Source organism: Notamacropus eugenii, chromosome 2, assembly GCF_028372415.1.
Source record: "Notamacropus eugenii isolate mMacEug1 chromosome 2, mMacEug1.pri_v2, whole genome shotgun sequence".
In the NCBI taxonomy this organism is placed as follows: Eukaryota; Metazoa; Chordata; class Mammalia; order Diprotodontia; family Macropodidae; genus Notamacropus; species Notamacropus eugenii.
The window spans coordinates 234,030,460-234,046,362 of record NC_092873.1 but is presented as its reverse complement, the minus strand read 5'-3'; the positions used below and the strand labels follow the sequence as shown (position 1 = coordinate 234,046,362).

The 15,903-nt window shown below is 37.3% G+C and overlaps 1 protein-coding gene across 1 annotated transcript in view; it reads left to right on the top strand.

Moving 5' to 3' along the window:
- The window catches only part of LOC140526947 (utrophin-like), a 77,378-nt gene extending 63,009 nt beyond the window's left edge, over nt 1-14,369 (top strand). Inside the window, exon 15 of the mRNA XM_072643567.1 lies at nt 12,461-14,369. Coding sequence (XP_072499668.1) covers nt 12,461-12,485 — 25 coding nt within the window. The 3' untranslated portion in view covers nt 12,486-14,369. The remainder of the gene's footprint in view (nt 1-12,460) is intronic.
- Nucleotides 14,370-15,903: the final 1,534 nt, after the last annotated feature.

Here is a 15,903-nt window from a genome sequence, read left to right as displayed (position 1 = left end):
ATGTGTGCCAGTTTATGTAAATCATTTTCAAGTTGGCATTTTCAAGTTGTGCTGTAAAATCCTCCATTTGAATTTTATTGGTCCTAATATGTTTGTTCACCAATTTCAATACCTTTCTCCCTTTTTCATACCTGTATAAATGAATCAATGTCTATATCTCCACTCTTCCAGCTTGAATGGCAACTCTGTGATCAAGTCACTCTCTGTTTAATTGTTAGGAATTTAGGCCTCTCTTTTTTAAATTCATCCCAGAATGTGTTGCTCAGAAAGCCTGCAAGAGGAAAGAAAACCCAGTCTGGTGTGACTTTGAAAAATGATCAACCAATTTAGCTACCTTTTTCTCTACCAAAAGGGAAAAACAAAGGAAAAACTCCCCCATGGTGAAATTAGTTTGTGTGTAGACACAAGCTCAGTGTGATATACTGTAGTTACCTTTGCTTCTGGTTTCCTAACCATGATTTCTTTGGTGCAGCCACTTTGGTGGATCTACGATTTCATTAATTTTCTATATTGTTTCTGGTCATCCCCTTTCTGTGGTTCTTCGTACATGGTAATACTGATCCACTTTTCTCCATATATTCTTCCATATGTTGGGTGTTAGCCCAGCGTGCTCAAGGATGTTTGTGGTCGTCATTACTATCTAGCAGGAGACCCCAGGATATTACTTGAGCTATCCTTGTCATTTCTTGTGCTAGCTACTTCACTTGCCCATGCTATGATCTAGTCTGTTGGAAAAATATGTGTTAGAGAAGAGTAAAATATTTGGGATCATAATGATCATCTCCTCAATAAGTCCTTGTCTGTCTGTATCACTTATCCAAGATAAGTCTGTCTATTAATAGCTGGGCAAAGGACTGCCAGATCAAATGTAAGCCATATTTTAGGAAATATGTTTTATTTTCCCCCATCTATTTTATTTTTCCAATACAAATAGGTTGAGCAATCTTTTTCCAAGGTACTATTGTTTTCACCAAGGAAATTAGGATTTTAGAGTATCACACAATTAGTTCACTATTGATCAATAAGATCATTTAAAAATCTCACCATTGATAATGAATTCTTCTCTTTCCAAACAAGGTACATAGGGTGTTTCCTATAACACCAAGTACTTTAGGTGATCAAATGCCTTTTTGTTTCTCATCTTATGTGATGGTAACATTTAGATTGCCCTTGAATCCTAGAGTGCTTTGTCATGTTCGGTATCAGTAAGGACCCTGGCATAGACAGCTTCTTTGATCGACTTTTCTAAAAGAAAAGCAACTTTTGAGGGGTCAGCAATCTACTTTAATCAAGCACATATGTCATTCACTTAGTTCAGGGGAAAAAGTCAGCACCCTGAACTTCAGAGAAAATAAAAACAAATTACAACCAGAAAGACCAACAGACAGGGCTTCCAACTGTCTGAACATAGAGAAGACATATATCATTACCAGAGAGAGAAGCCCCAACACATCTGGGTTTTCAAAGCAGGGGGGCTTCTTAAAATGGCTGCCCAGAGTCTCATCTGGCATATAGAAACCTTCTTCCAAAAAATTAGTCCAAAGTAAAACCTCACCTCAGAGTATATATATACTTTTCAGAGCTTGAGGGCATGACTGTCATGACCCAGTATCTCATTAGAAATTAAAAAAAGGTGTTGTCAGAGGCCTATTAATGGATGGGGAAGGTTTTTAACTCTTTTTTCTCCACCTAGCCCCCACTTACCCTCAATCATTAACCTCAGATGTCCACATGGACGGATAGGTACGATGATACCTTTTTGGGCGACCATTTAAAAAGCTATGTATGTTTTACTCTATGTCAAACATACATCTGTTGTATCTTTGATCTGCATTCAGGCTGTACTAGTTCTTTGGAGATGGACCAACATCTTTCATCATAAGCCTTACAGAATTGTCTTGGATCATTGTATTGCTGAGAAAGCTAAAGTTATTCATAGTAGTTCACCATAAAATATTGCTGTTACTGTGTAAAATGTTCTCCTGGTCTTGCTCTTTTCACTTTGCATCAGTTCGTGTAAATCTTTCCATGCTTTTCTGAGAGCATCCTGTTCATCAATAACAACTTGTTCAGTCATTCCCTAATCGATGGCCATCTCTTCAATTTCCAATTTTTTGCCACCACTAAAAGAACTGCTATATTTTTGTATGCATAGGTCTTTTTCCTTTTTTAAAAAATCTTTTCGGGATATAGACCTAGTAGTGGCATTTTGCTTGGTCAAAGGGTATGCATGGTTTTATAGCCCTTTGGGGATAGTTCTAAATTATTTTCCAGAATGGTTGAATCAATATACAACTTCACTGATTGTACATTACTAGTTTGACTTTTCTCACATCCCCTCCGACATTTGTCATTTTCCTTTTCTGTCACATTAGCCAATCTGACAGGTGTGAGGTAGTAGGTCAGAGTTATTTTAATTTTCATTTCTCTCATCACTAGTGCTTTGGAGCATTTTTTTATATGACTATAGAGAACTGATTACTTTTCCTGAAAACTGCATGCTAATATCCTTTGACCATATAACAGTTGAGGAATGCCTGTTATTTCTATAAATTTCCCTCTATAGCTCCCTCGCCTGACTGGTGTTTCTGGATAATGGCCATCACCTCTCTTTGTACAAAGTTTTAGAATTTTCATGAAAAAGACTAAATGTATGCCTTTCATTTCTTTAGGTAACAAATGTTATGAGGTGATATGCATGACTGTGAGTGAATCATAGATCAAAATCTTGCAAAAAAGGGCTATTATTTCTCCTACCATTTTTGATGTTCTTGGAATCCAAAAAACTTTACTGTCACAAGCCTCATTTTAGGTTTTATATAATTTTCATCATATTCTTCACTTTCATGCTTTTTTTTAAAGGCGAGGAATTTTTAGGTAAATTGTCAATTATCTAAGAGAAAATGAAAGGGGATGTTGGGGCAATGTAGTACAGAGTAGGAAAAGGAACTGTGGACCTTGAAATTAGATAGAATTTGGTTTGATACCAGTTCATAATGGGCAGGTCATTTCACTATCATCCCTTAAATGAGGTCAACAGTGTTTGTGGAGGTAGAGTCAGAGACCTGTGGAGAGGATTGAAATTACTATTATATTATGACCTAATGACCGATGATATTTTGTGTTTGTCTTAGATTTAATATGTAGCTTTGTTCAGTGAATGGTAATTGTCTCATCTCTGTTTTAGTCCTCTCAATTATATTTAGTTTAAAGATAACTCCAGGCCCACACAATTTTTTCTAGTTTAGTATAACTAAATTTCGATTGACAACCACATCTTCTCATTTGTATATATGCTTCTGATGTATTCCCAGTGAGCCAGATGTATTTTGTGACCTTCAGAATGTTGTGTAATTCCCAAGTTAATGATTTTCTAAACCTGTATCAAAGCTAATTGTCATACTGACATATTTCCTAAATATTGTAAATATTGGTGATTATAAAAGAGGTCTAGAAGCAAGCTGTGAAAATGCCTCCCTTGCTCCCCCCCCCCCATCAAACCAGCACTTCTTTTCATTATCTTGATATAATATTTCTGTGATTACCTTTTCTTTGTTATAAATGACGTTGGTATGATAGATGACCTAAGGAGAAGGGCATTTCCAGTCAAGGGAATTCTATTGAGGAAATGAAAAGTTGCCTGTTGTAGAAGAAATGGTATCATTAGTGGGTCTATACTGGCTTTGTAGATTGCATTGCAAAAACCGGAAGTGTATGCACTTTCAGAAACATTGCCTTGGCAGGGCTGGATCAGCCTTCAGCCCAGCTGAATGCTACTTTCTTCCTCCCGTGTCCACAGAAAGGTGACCTTAACAAAGTGTTTCCCTGATCGCGGTATTTGATTTCATTGAGCTATTCTTTTTCTTCATTTCGTTTGGCATCCCTGGGTATACTTTTTAATCCTCCTTCTGGGGATCTCTTCAATTTGACCCTAGCATTTAGGTTTGAAATTGAGAGGGAACACTCCACTGTGGGAGCTTCATCTGTGATATCTTCGGTGCCCTATGACTTGCAGGCACCCAATGGAGAGATTCTCCATCTGACACTTTGTATCCAACTGAACTCAGAGCAGAGTGGTCTTAGTGGAAGAAGTAACCAAGAACCTTATCCTCTATGGTGGGCCCACTTGTCTAGGTGGTTATTGGAACTTCAGAGCAATGGGGTTTGATTTCTTACCTAAAGGGAGAGGCTTTGACTTCCACTGGGCCAAATATCCCAAATATCTGTGTATGCTCACTTTTATGCAGTAAAAACTATACATGCCTGCCTTGTTTTATTGCACTTCACTCTCCTGCAAATGAAGCAGTACAAATGAAAACAAACACATGCCCAGATATTTTTAAACACTTGGGGAAAATTGGAAACTGGTCAATATTTTTCTCTACTGAGATTGCAGAACTGATGTTACTTTGCAAACCACACCTGTTTAGAAACACTATCTTTTTTTCTCTATAAACCAACCACAAAACTATACATAGTTGCATCCCTTGGCCTTTGTGATATTCTTTGGTGGTCATCACCCCAAATCTTACTAGATGTCATCTAAGGTATAAGATTTTTGAAGTGATACAAGGCATTCTCAAACTTCAGTTCAGTTCTCTTTGAACACAATATGCATCATAACACAAAAGATCTCACTTGAGGGTACTTGTATACCCTGACTGGTAACTTTTCATGTTTTGAATAGGAAAGTGAATAATGAATATACATAGGTGATGTTTTTTTAAAACTTTTGCAGATGATTATGATTTGCTTTAAGTAATACAATAATATATAATAAAATGTACATTATATTACATATTATGATGCCACATACTTATGATCTATTGTCAATATATAATTGTGGACAATTATGATATGTTAATTGTTTGAATTTCTGGGGTATCTGAGTAGGCAAAAGCAAAGGATGGTGTTCTTGGCTCCAGGAGGGGAGACAGTATGATTCCGTGCCCATACATAGCCAGCAGATGGTAGAAGGGGAAGGGCAAGAGACTTGTTTTGGCCTGCTCTAGTATCTTCTCAATGTACCTTTCTTCACTCATCAGGTAATCAGTAGTCTGTCTCTGGTTAGCACATCGAAACCAGTTATAGGATGTGCAGGCTCCACATTAGGGAACAGGGCTTTTCTAATCACTTCAAGCATCATGATTTCCCAAAGTAGAATCCTAAGTGTCTTCCACATGGGTTGCCACCAGGCAGAAGACAACATAGATACTCTGAGATTAGGACTTTATTGGCCAGGGCCCTGTTAATATGGAACTCCATTGACAAGAATTATGTAGGATAAGAAGGCTTTTGAACAGCTTGTGATTAGCAGTTTTTAGAGAAAGTATATAAGTCAGTGAGATCATAGATCATCAAAGAATTGAAATAATTATGTGAACATGCAAATACATGGTTTAACATTTAATTTTGCTTTGGACAGTATTTTAACAGTAGTTAAAATACTCAGTTTCCTTCCCCTATCCCCTCTGTAAGTCTAACACTGTTATTATGCAGGTTTTTGAAAAGGTAAAAGAAGCTCTAAACTCTGGTAATTATGTGTTGTGTTGCAATATTAGTGTTAGCTCATTAGAAAAGTCCATTCTTTCTCAATATTAGGAAGTAGTAGTAAGGGTGAATTCAGATTGACCTAAGTTTCTTTGAACAATGAAATGCTTATACTTTTCTATCCACCTTTGATCAAAGATTCTCTACAGTTCTGAATCACATTTTTCTCTGAGACTATTTCAGTTTTAAATAACTAAATTTTATTTTGTTCTAACATTATTACATATTTGCAGAAGTTTTCTTTCATGTACTTGAGTTTTACTTTCTTTTGGCTTCATAGATGCAGCCAATTTTCCATTTCGTTCCATAAATGTATATGAAATGCCCACTGTGCACCAGTTACCAGGTTAGAGAATACAAAGGCAAAAATAAATGAAGATAAAAAATACCCTTATTCTTATTCTACTGATTTATTTAGAGTTTTGTCTTTCTCTGGTCAATTAGTTAACAAAATACTTTGCTATGAATAGTATCTTTCTTCAACGTAATGTGTTCTGAGGCAATTTATTTTTCTTAGGTGGTTCTGATGCAAAGAAACCTAGGAAAAACCACATTGAGTGGAGATACCCTGTCTTATAGTATATACCTGTGTTTCAGTACAGAATGACATACCAGTGTACATACTAGTATATCCTGCCTTGCCTCTTTGTTTAGAATGTAAGAGAACAGAAATCAGTGTTACTGGATTTTGGGGGAAGACAAAGCAAAGAAGAATATAAACTATAGGATTTAAGGAATCTAGAGGGGAGACCAACTTCATTGTGTTTCCTTCTGCCCATATGTTTTGAATTGCTATGTAGAAGCAATGAACAAGAGGGACCTTGGATATCAGCTAGCAGAGTGTGTTTTGGAATAGTATTCTATCCAAGGGTGGGGAACCTGTGGTCTCCAGGCCACATGTGGCCCTCTAGGCCCTCAAGTGTTGCCCTGTGACTGAATCCAAACTTCACAGAACAAATCGCCTTAATAAAAGAAAGGCAGCAACCAAGGACCTAGAAGGCCACATGTAGCCTCGAGGGTTAGATTCCCCATCCCTGGATAGGAGATACCAGAGAACCTAAACGTTGGAATCTCTGCTCACATCCACCCCTCCAAAAGCAGGGATCTCTTGTTAATCTTTTTCTTTTTTTCCCATTTGTCTTTCAGCCTCGTAATTCAACAGGAACTGTTTACTCCAGAGTTACCAATACTCTGTTTATTGCTAAATTTCTTAAACTTGTACTTTTTTGACCTGTCTCAACATTTGAAACCGTTGGCTAACCTCTCCTTCTTTGTACTTTCTTCTCTCTGACTTTCTACCTACCTCCCCTACCTCTGAGTTAATTCCCTTTGCTGTTTATCCTCCATATCGCAGTACCTAAAGGTGATTTTACCCCCTGGCTATATTGTGGGCCTTCTCTCTCAATGCTGCCTCAGCTTGATGACCTGGTCGGCTCCCATGGAAAGGACCTAAGGAACAAGACTAGATGGAAACAATGTCTTTTTCCTGTCTTGTGTTGCCAGCTGCCCATTGAACATTTCAATTAGATGTCCTGAAGGCATCTTGAACCCCTCATTTCCTTTTTTTTTCAAGTCCTAGTCTTAATAATATTTTATTTTTTCTTCAGTTGCATCTAAAGATAATTTTCTTTATCTTTAGCATTCGGTTTTCAAAAGTTTGAGTTCCAAATTCTTTCCTTCTCTCCCTTCCTGAGAGTAAGCAGTCTGATATATGTTACATATGTGTAATCATGCAAAGCATATTTCCATACTTGTCATGTTGTACAAGAAAATACAGACAAAAAGCAACACACGTGCCAATAAAATAAGTGAAAAATAGTATGTTTCAATCTGCATTTAGTTCCTTTTTCTGAAGACGCATAGCATTTTTCATCATGAGTCCTTCAGAATTGTCTTGGCTCATTGCATTGCTGAGAACAGCTAAGTCATTTACAGTTGATCAGCACACTGTATTGTTGGATCCGTGTCCAATATTAGACTCACTTCACTTTGCATCAGTTCATGTAAGTCTGTACAGATTTTTCTGGATTCATCCTGCTGATCATTTCTTAGAGCATACTAGTATTCCATCCAATCATATACCACAATTTGTTGTGTCCTAATCTTTCAATGTCCCTTCCAACACTTAGCATTTTCCTTTTCTGTCATATTAGCCAATCTGATAGGTAGATATGAGGTATTATCTCAGAGATGTTTTAATTCACATTTCTCTAATCTATAGAGACTTAGAGCATTTTTTTCGTATGGCTATAGCTTTGATTTTCTGAAAACTGCTTGTTCCTATCCTTTGACCACTTATCAATTAGGGAATGACTTGTAACCTTTAAAAAAATTGACTCAGTTCTCTACATGTTTGAGAAATTAGAACTTTATCAGAGAAACTTTCTCCAAAAGAAAAAAATTTCTCAGCTTTCTACTTTCCTTCTAATCTTGACTGCATTGGATTTGTCTGTGCAAAAACTTTTTAATTAAGTGTAGTCACAATTATCCATTCTGCATCCCATAATGCTCCCTGTCTCTTGTTTGGTCATAAATTCTTCCTTGTCCAGATCTCCACATTTCCTAATCAGAACTCATTATCTTTCCTCCTACCCCCCAACTCATCTTCTGAATTTTCCTTTTCATGTTGATAACACCATAATTTATCCAGACAATTCAGCTTCCCAATGTCGGTCTATCCTTATCTTCTCTTATACCCCATACAACACATAAATTGTTTGTTGCCAAATCTGTTTTAACAGTATCTTTTATTTTTTCCCCATCTCTTTACTTACATGACCTGTTTCTGGCTATCATCTCCTTTTACCTGGACTGTTGCCTCTTCAACCAGCTTCCCACCCCAAGTATCTCCTCATCACATCCTATCCCCTCATAATTTTCCTCCCTTATTTAGCAGACAGGCCAGTGACTTTCTAGGGTCAGATCTCCTTTGTTTCACTTTGCCAACCCTTCACAACCTGCCCCCAACATTCCTTTCCAACCTCATTATGCATTAATTTTCTTCATCATTTCTTCCCGATTGGACTATCTCCTCCTGCCATTCCCCACCGGAAGTGGCAGTAGTGCTCTAGTGTTGGAATGGCCCGTTTTTCAGAAATAGCCAAGAGGTCTGAAGAAGAGAGAGAGAAAGGAAGGAGTCCTTTGGTCTAGGTTTCACATGTGGTACTTCAGACCAGTGGGTGCTGTAAACCTGATAGGCTCCCAGAGACACAGGTTTGAAGTTTTCATCAAAAGTCGTGTTGGAAACATCATCAAGGCCACCTTGATTTGCCAAGCCTGGCTAGAGAGAAGGACCTGAGGGCTAGCCCAGAAGCCACTTGCCTGAGGCCAGTAATCCTGTCCCCAGGCCCCAGGGCCTGTCTGCCCTCACATAGCTTTCTCAATTAGTTTCCTCTCTTTTCCTCTTATTAGCCCTCTATCTCCTGACTCCATCCCTTAGCATGCTTAGCATGCATTCCTTTCTCATCTCTACTTCTTAGAATTCCTTGCTTTCTTCAAATCTCAGCTCAAGTGCCATTTTCCACAAGAAGTCCTACTAGATTCTCTGCCCTTATCCCACGCCCCAGCTATTTATGTTTTCTCCCCAAACCCATTACCTTGTCTATATTTTAGAAATATTTTGCATTCTTAAAAATTCTGATTTCTGCCAGGACAGAGACTGTTTAAATTTTGTCCTTGAATCCCCAGTGCCTGGCACATATTTGAGAGGTGATAAAGGAATAGCAATTAATTAAAGCCAAGAAAAGTTGAATGTCTCCTTTACAGACATGCAAAATGTAGAATGTCTTATGTGCAATAAGGAAACTTGGATTTCCCTTCCTTTATGCAGATCTCTTAGACCTTTCAGGCTTAGACTTGAATTTCCTCATCTGGAAATAGGTAATAATTACATGACTTATCTCGCAGGCTGATGGTGATAAAAGTACATTGTAAACTTCAAAGGGCTATGGAAATATGAACTATGATTTTATCACAGAAGAAAAATAGTAGGATGTCATAAAGTGTCTCAGCATGAATCATTTGAGTCCGGTTTTCTTCTCAACTGTATTTAAAATGGGTTACTGAATAGTCGCAGATCAGCCTGATTAAATACCCTGCAACAAAGAATGGATATACTTTCTCCATACAACATTACACTGTATTGTACCACTCTGCAGAGCCAATTGAATTTGGGATTGTGCCACATGCAATAAGAGAAGATTAAGGTTGTCTTAAAATTAGCTAGTGCACTATGATCTAAGCCAATCTTGTTTAAGAAGATGGGATGAGAAATGAGGTGTTTTTCTCTTTCTCTTTTCCCCTTCATTCAGTTGTCTCAATCATTCCTTCAAGTGTATGAAGAATTTTTACTTTACTTGCCTAAATCCAATAAAGACCAGGGCCTTATAGATTGGGCATATGTTAATTTTCTTTTCTCACTATTTCATTAGAGACGTCTTCCCCCAGTTCAATCAGGAAAGTGTACTTCCCTGCCTCTGAAGCTTTTCAAGCAGTTGATCAGAGAAGTGGCCACTTGAATAAATGGAACAGTAAGCTCGTCTTGGTTAAATTGGTACAACTTCAAAAGCAAACGATGTATGGGGAAGACACAGAAAAAAAACCAAAACAGGGCAAGTTCAACCAAACCTAAAGCCATTCTTTAACAATATTTTTGAATACTTAAGGCCTTATCTTGTTTCTACTTTCTGTCCTGTTAATAATCTTGAAAGCAGCCAATCTAATAAAACTCCCATATTAAAGAGATGCTAGTTTCCAAAACAAATCTGGAGGCAATTATTGACACTACAAAAGGTTTCTTTGTCTTACATCTGTAGGGTTCTTTCTAAGTTTCCAGTCCCCAACATTTCAAGAATTACTTGATTATCACCAAACTGGTTGTTGTCCTTCGTTCTCGAAGAGGACCAAAATGACATTACCATGATAAAATGACATTTCTGTGTGTCCGACTGTGGCTGATCAGACCAATATGAGCTTGGAATGCTCTACCACAGATTGAGCACAGATAGTCATATGAACATTGGGGGTGGATACTCCAAATGTGCGCATCCCACATTTACTTTGTGCTGTCTTGATTCTGCTTTGCTCATAGAGTATAGCACCCTTTCTGATGCGGGCACACCATGCTGAGCGGTCCTGTGCCAGTGTCTCCCATGTCACACAACCAATTCCAAAGTTCTTGAGAGAGACCTTGAGAGTTTCCTTGCATTGCTGCTTCTGACCACCATGTGATCGCCTATGCCATGTGATTTCTCCATGAAACAGTTTTTGGCAAGCGTACAGTGCAGTGGATAGAGCCAGCAGAACAGGAGTCAGGAGGACTTGAGTTCAAATCTCACCTCCAACTTTTGACATTCACCAGCTGTGTGACCTTGGACAAGTCACCTAACCCCATTTGCCTCATCCTGGGTCATCTCCAGTCATCCTGATGAATATCTCCTCACTGGATTCAGATGATTCTGGAGGAGAAGTGAGGCTGGTGACCTGCACAGTCCTCCCTCAAAACTAAGTTAAGTGCAAGTCATGTCATTATTTCTCTGATAGCATGGTCTTCTTCGTCAACAAAGGATGAACACACACACATTTTGCATTTGAACAATGTGTTTAGCCCATTGGAATTGTGCTCTCTGAAATGTAGTATGAATGCTTGGCAGTTCCGCTCAAGCAAGGACCTCAGAGTCTGGTAGCTTATCCTGCCAGGTGATCCTCAGAATCCTCCCAAGACAGTTCAAATGGAAGCAATTCAGTTTCCTGGCATGGCACTGGTAGACTGTCCATATTTCACAGGCATACAACAATGAGGTCAGCACAATGGATCTGTAGACCTTCAGTTTGGTAGTCCGTCTAATACCTCTTCTCTCCCAAACTTTTCTTTGGAGCCTCCCAAACACTGAGCTAGCTCTGGCAATGCGTGCATCGACCTCATTGTCAATGTGTACATCCCTGGAAAATACACTACCAATTGTAAGTGAACTTTTCCACAGAGTTCAAAACTTCTCCATTTGTTGCAACCGATAGTTCTACATATGGATGGTGGCTGAGGGAGCACCTGTATTTTCTTGCTGTTAATTATTAGGCTACATTTAGCACAGTCAGCAGTGAATTGATCCATACTTTGTTACATTTCAGCTTCAGAGGTTGCATTGAGTACACAATCATCTGCAAACAGAAAATCGTGCACCAACACTCCCTCCACTTTGGTCATAGCTTTGTAGCCTTTTCAAACGGACGAACTTACCATCAGTACGGTAGTTGACCTTGAGACTGTGTTTATCCTCACTGAAAGTATCTGATAACATGGCTGAAAACATCATGCTAACAAGCATGGGAGCAAGCACACAGCCCTGTTTCACTCCATTGGTGACTGGGGAGGCACAAGAGCATTGTCCACTATCCACAACCTGGGCAAACTTGCCATCGTGACGCTGGCATACAATACTGATGAACTTCTCTGGGCAATCCAATTTTGACATAATTTTCCCTAATTTGTGAGTGTCAAAGGCCTTGGTCACATCTACAAACATTGTGCACAGAATAGGAATCTGAATCTCATTTATGTTTTTTGTCTTGTAAGAATCCTAAGAAAAGATTTGCGTGATGTTGTGGTGGTAGGGGTGGTGTAGGAGGAGAGAGCCAATAATTTGTATAGTTGAGAGTCTCATCTCCCTTCAATAGTTTTAGTCATTTCAGTTTGACTTGAAATCTCAAGTCTGGCACATGCTACCTGAAGGAAAGTATTACACCTTTCTTTGGTCTTCAGTATTCTCATCTCTAAAATGAGGAAGATGGACGAAATGATCGGAAAATCTCTTATAGCTGAAAACTCCACGTTCCTTATTTTTGTTTTGTGAACCTTAAAGTGCCCTATAAATAAGAGTGATTACAATTATTATTTCCCATATGTTCTTAATAGGAGGAGAAGTTCAAGCAAGCTCTAAAGAGCTGCCCACATGGTGTGTATAAAGCCTCTTGGACCTGACAAGGTGTAATAAAAATAGAAGATCTGCATTATGAAATTGCTGCATCTGCATCAAACATGTTGTCTCCAGCAACTGATAGGAACCATTCGTTGTACCAATATTTGAAAGCTAAGAAAACTTTACATAACTGAGGAATTTCCTGAGCCTCCTGTGGAACCTGGAAGGCACCTATTCTATCTGTCAAGTAGGTGGTGAGTTGTTTCTCCAGCTCAGTTAGGCTTTCCTGCAAGACCTGCAACATGTGGTCAGTTTCCCTCATGGTCTGTAGTTGCTTTTCCAAAGAAATTTGTCTGAATTCTGCCTATAGAGGAGAAAAAGTATTAAGAAACTCAGCAGACACTCAGTTAGGTATAACTATCAGAATACAAGAGCATCCACACATTCTAGGTCACAAAAAGAAGAAAGAGATGCCAAAGCATCACCGCTTAGAGAGCTATGACTTGATTTAGAGAAGTAATTAACATCCAAGAACATTCATTGAAAAGATGCTATTGAGTTGTAACAAAAAAAAGATACTTGTACTTTTCTCTTAGCAAAGCATAAAAGACTACCCCTCACAACATTAGATTTCTTCTATAAACAACATTAAATAACAGCAAAGTATAAGAATAAAGATCGCAAAACACAGAGACAAAATAACTGGCTTCAAATTCTGGCTCTGTTAAGGAAAACAGAATGACTTTGGGAAGTCATTTTTATGAATGAAAGGCAGGAAAAATATGAGTTACCATTGGCCAATTTTTTCAGGTACTGTGTGCTATGAAATTTCAGAGTTACCTTGACTTTCATTTTTTTAAATTATTCGATAATGGAACATTCTTTGATATAGTTCTTAAAAGTTTACAATATTAGTTATTAATAGTTAAAATTTTTCTTAAAAATTATTATTTTTTTCACTATTAGCAGATGGCTTTTGGTCTTACATATTTCTATTCATGATATGTCTTGGATATCTACCCTTATCAGAGAGATTTGATTGAAAAAAAAGTTCCCAGTTGACTGCTTCCAATTCTTAAACTGTATGCATTAAATTTGTTTGTGCAAAAGCTTTTTTATTTCACATAATCAAAATTATTCATTTTATCAGGTCAGTTTCATCTATTCCTTATGTTAAGAATTCATCTACCAACTGTAGCTATGAAAGGTATATAAGATCTCCTAATTTTGCAACATTCCATTGGTATTATCTTTCATATTCAGGTCATGTATCTATTTGGATATTATTCTGCATTATTGTACAAGATATTGGTCTAAGCCTAATTTCTACCAAACTGCTTTCCAATTTTCCCAATAACACATGAAGGTTCCTCTCCTTATGCTTTCCCCTTTTCCATACATAAGTAAGTGAGCTCCCAGTATTTCTGATTAGACCTTGTCAAGTCAACTGCATTGATACCTTTTTTCTATTTTTTGAACAGTAAAATATGATTTCACTGACAGCTGCTTTATAATGTAATATATATATTTTATATATACATATACATGTATATATATAATAGAATAACATAATAAGAAGTGCTATTCTCTCCCACTCAATTTTTTGCACTATTTACCTTGATATCTTTGGTCATCTGTTCTCCCAAGTGAACTGTTACAACTTCAATTAGATTTGATAAAGTCCGCCATTGCTCATTCTTAATTGTCAAATCATCAAATGAACTCTGGTAATATTATCACCTTTATTATGTTAGTATGACCCAACAATGAGCACTGACTGCTCCAATTATATTATCTTTTGTTTCTTGAAGAAACATTTTTATTCCAAGCTGTACAAATATTAGCTGTGCTTTGACAGAATAACTCCAAAATATTTTATACATTTTGTCGTTATTTTGAAATTTACTTTCTGTTTGGTCCTTCAGACTTTTTTTTTAATTGTACAGAAATACTGTTGATTGTGGTTTTAAAGTGAAGTCTGGAAATTCATTGAAGGTACTCGGTGCTTCAATTAGTTTCTTTGCTAATTCCCTGGAATATTATAAATAAATGATCATATCACTAACAACTAAGAATAGTCATGTCTCTTCTTTGCCTCATTTTATGAATTTAATTTCTTTCTCTTGTTTTACTGTTATTGCTAACATTTCTAGAACTGTACTGAAAAATGGGTGCGTTGGTCAGGGATAATTTCTATGGTGTCACTAAAGCACATTATTGTTATTTGGGGTTTTAGATACATGTTTCCAAAAGTAACAATTTTATAAACATATGTAAAAATTATGGTTTGCAAAATGGTCAAGATAGGGAAAAAATGACATAACATAATTCTATGAAGTTTTTCAGGTAAGTAAGTTTCAAGTAAGCATATATAATTCCAGTATCTTATAAATACTTATACATGTAAAATAGTGTTTTGCTCAGTGTTTGTTTTAGATCAAGGAAATTCACATTCTGCTTTTTTCAATACATTTTATACATCGTTACTAACATCTGCTGTCAAAGTTTAAATACTGCTACGATTTAATAGTGAAATGTAGCTTTCCTGTTACTATACAACGCACAGAAGTATATAATGAAATATATCTGTACTGCTGACAGGTAAGGCACTTAATGATATATTCAGATATATCATTGATCAAGATGATCTGAACTCTGTTTTTTCTTAGGAACAAACACTATTTAACCTTAATAGCTGAATAGAAAAATGCATTTTGTCCATTTAAGGGTATAAAGTTCTATATATGTGTTAATGAGAGTTAAAGATCTTCCTTGCCCAGTAATAGCCTTCATGTGGAGCCCTTTCAGGGAAGCTTGATCAGGGGATGTTTGTTTTGTAGGAAGGTCCACAGTTTTTGTTAATTTCTGATGAGGCACTGGGTCATGAAGGTCATGATGCCCTCTGGCTCTGAAAATTGTATACATACTCTGAGGTAAGGTTTTCTTTTGGGGCTTACTATTTGAAAGAATGTTCATGTGCCAGATGAGACTCTGGATAACTGATAAGGAGCCCCCCTAGCTTTGAAAAGCCAGACGCTGGCACTTCTCTCTCTAGTAACTATGTGTGTATCTAATGGTCAGACACTTGGATCTGTCTGTTGATCTCTGATGTACATATTGCTTATGGTCAGACAGGTGGAAGCTTCTCTGCTTGTATTTTCTCTTTTGGTGAATGTCATTAAAGTAGAATTTTAAATTGCTTTCCTTAGAAAAGCAGATCTAAGAACATGTGCCAGCAGATCATCCTAGATGTGTGTCAGGATGCTTGCTGTTACAATATCCAAAAGCAAATGAAGAGAATGTTTGAGATAAAAATAATGTCAAAGTTCTTTTGATTGATGCAAGAAGAACCCAGTCAGGTCTACTTTATGATTTTGCGTGACTTTAGCCTGACCACTGCCTACATGGTAAAACTTTATTTTCCTTCATTGCTCTTCCT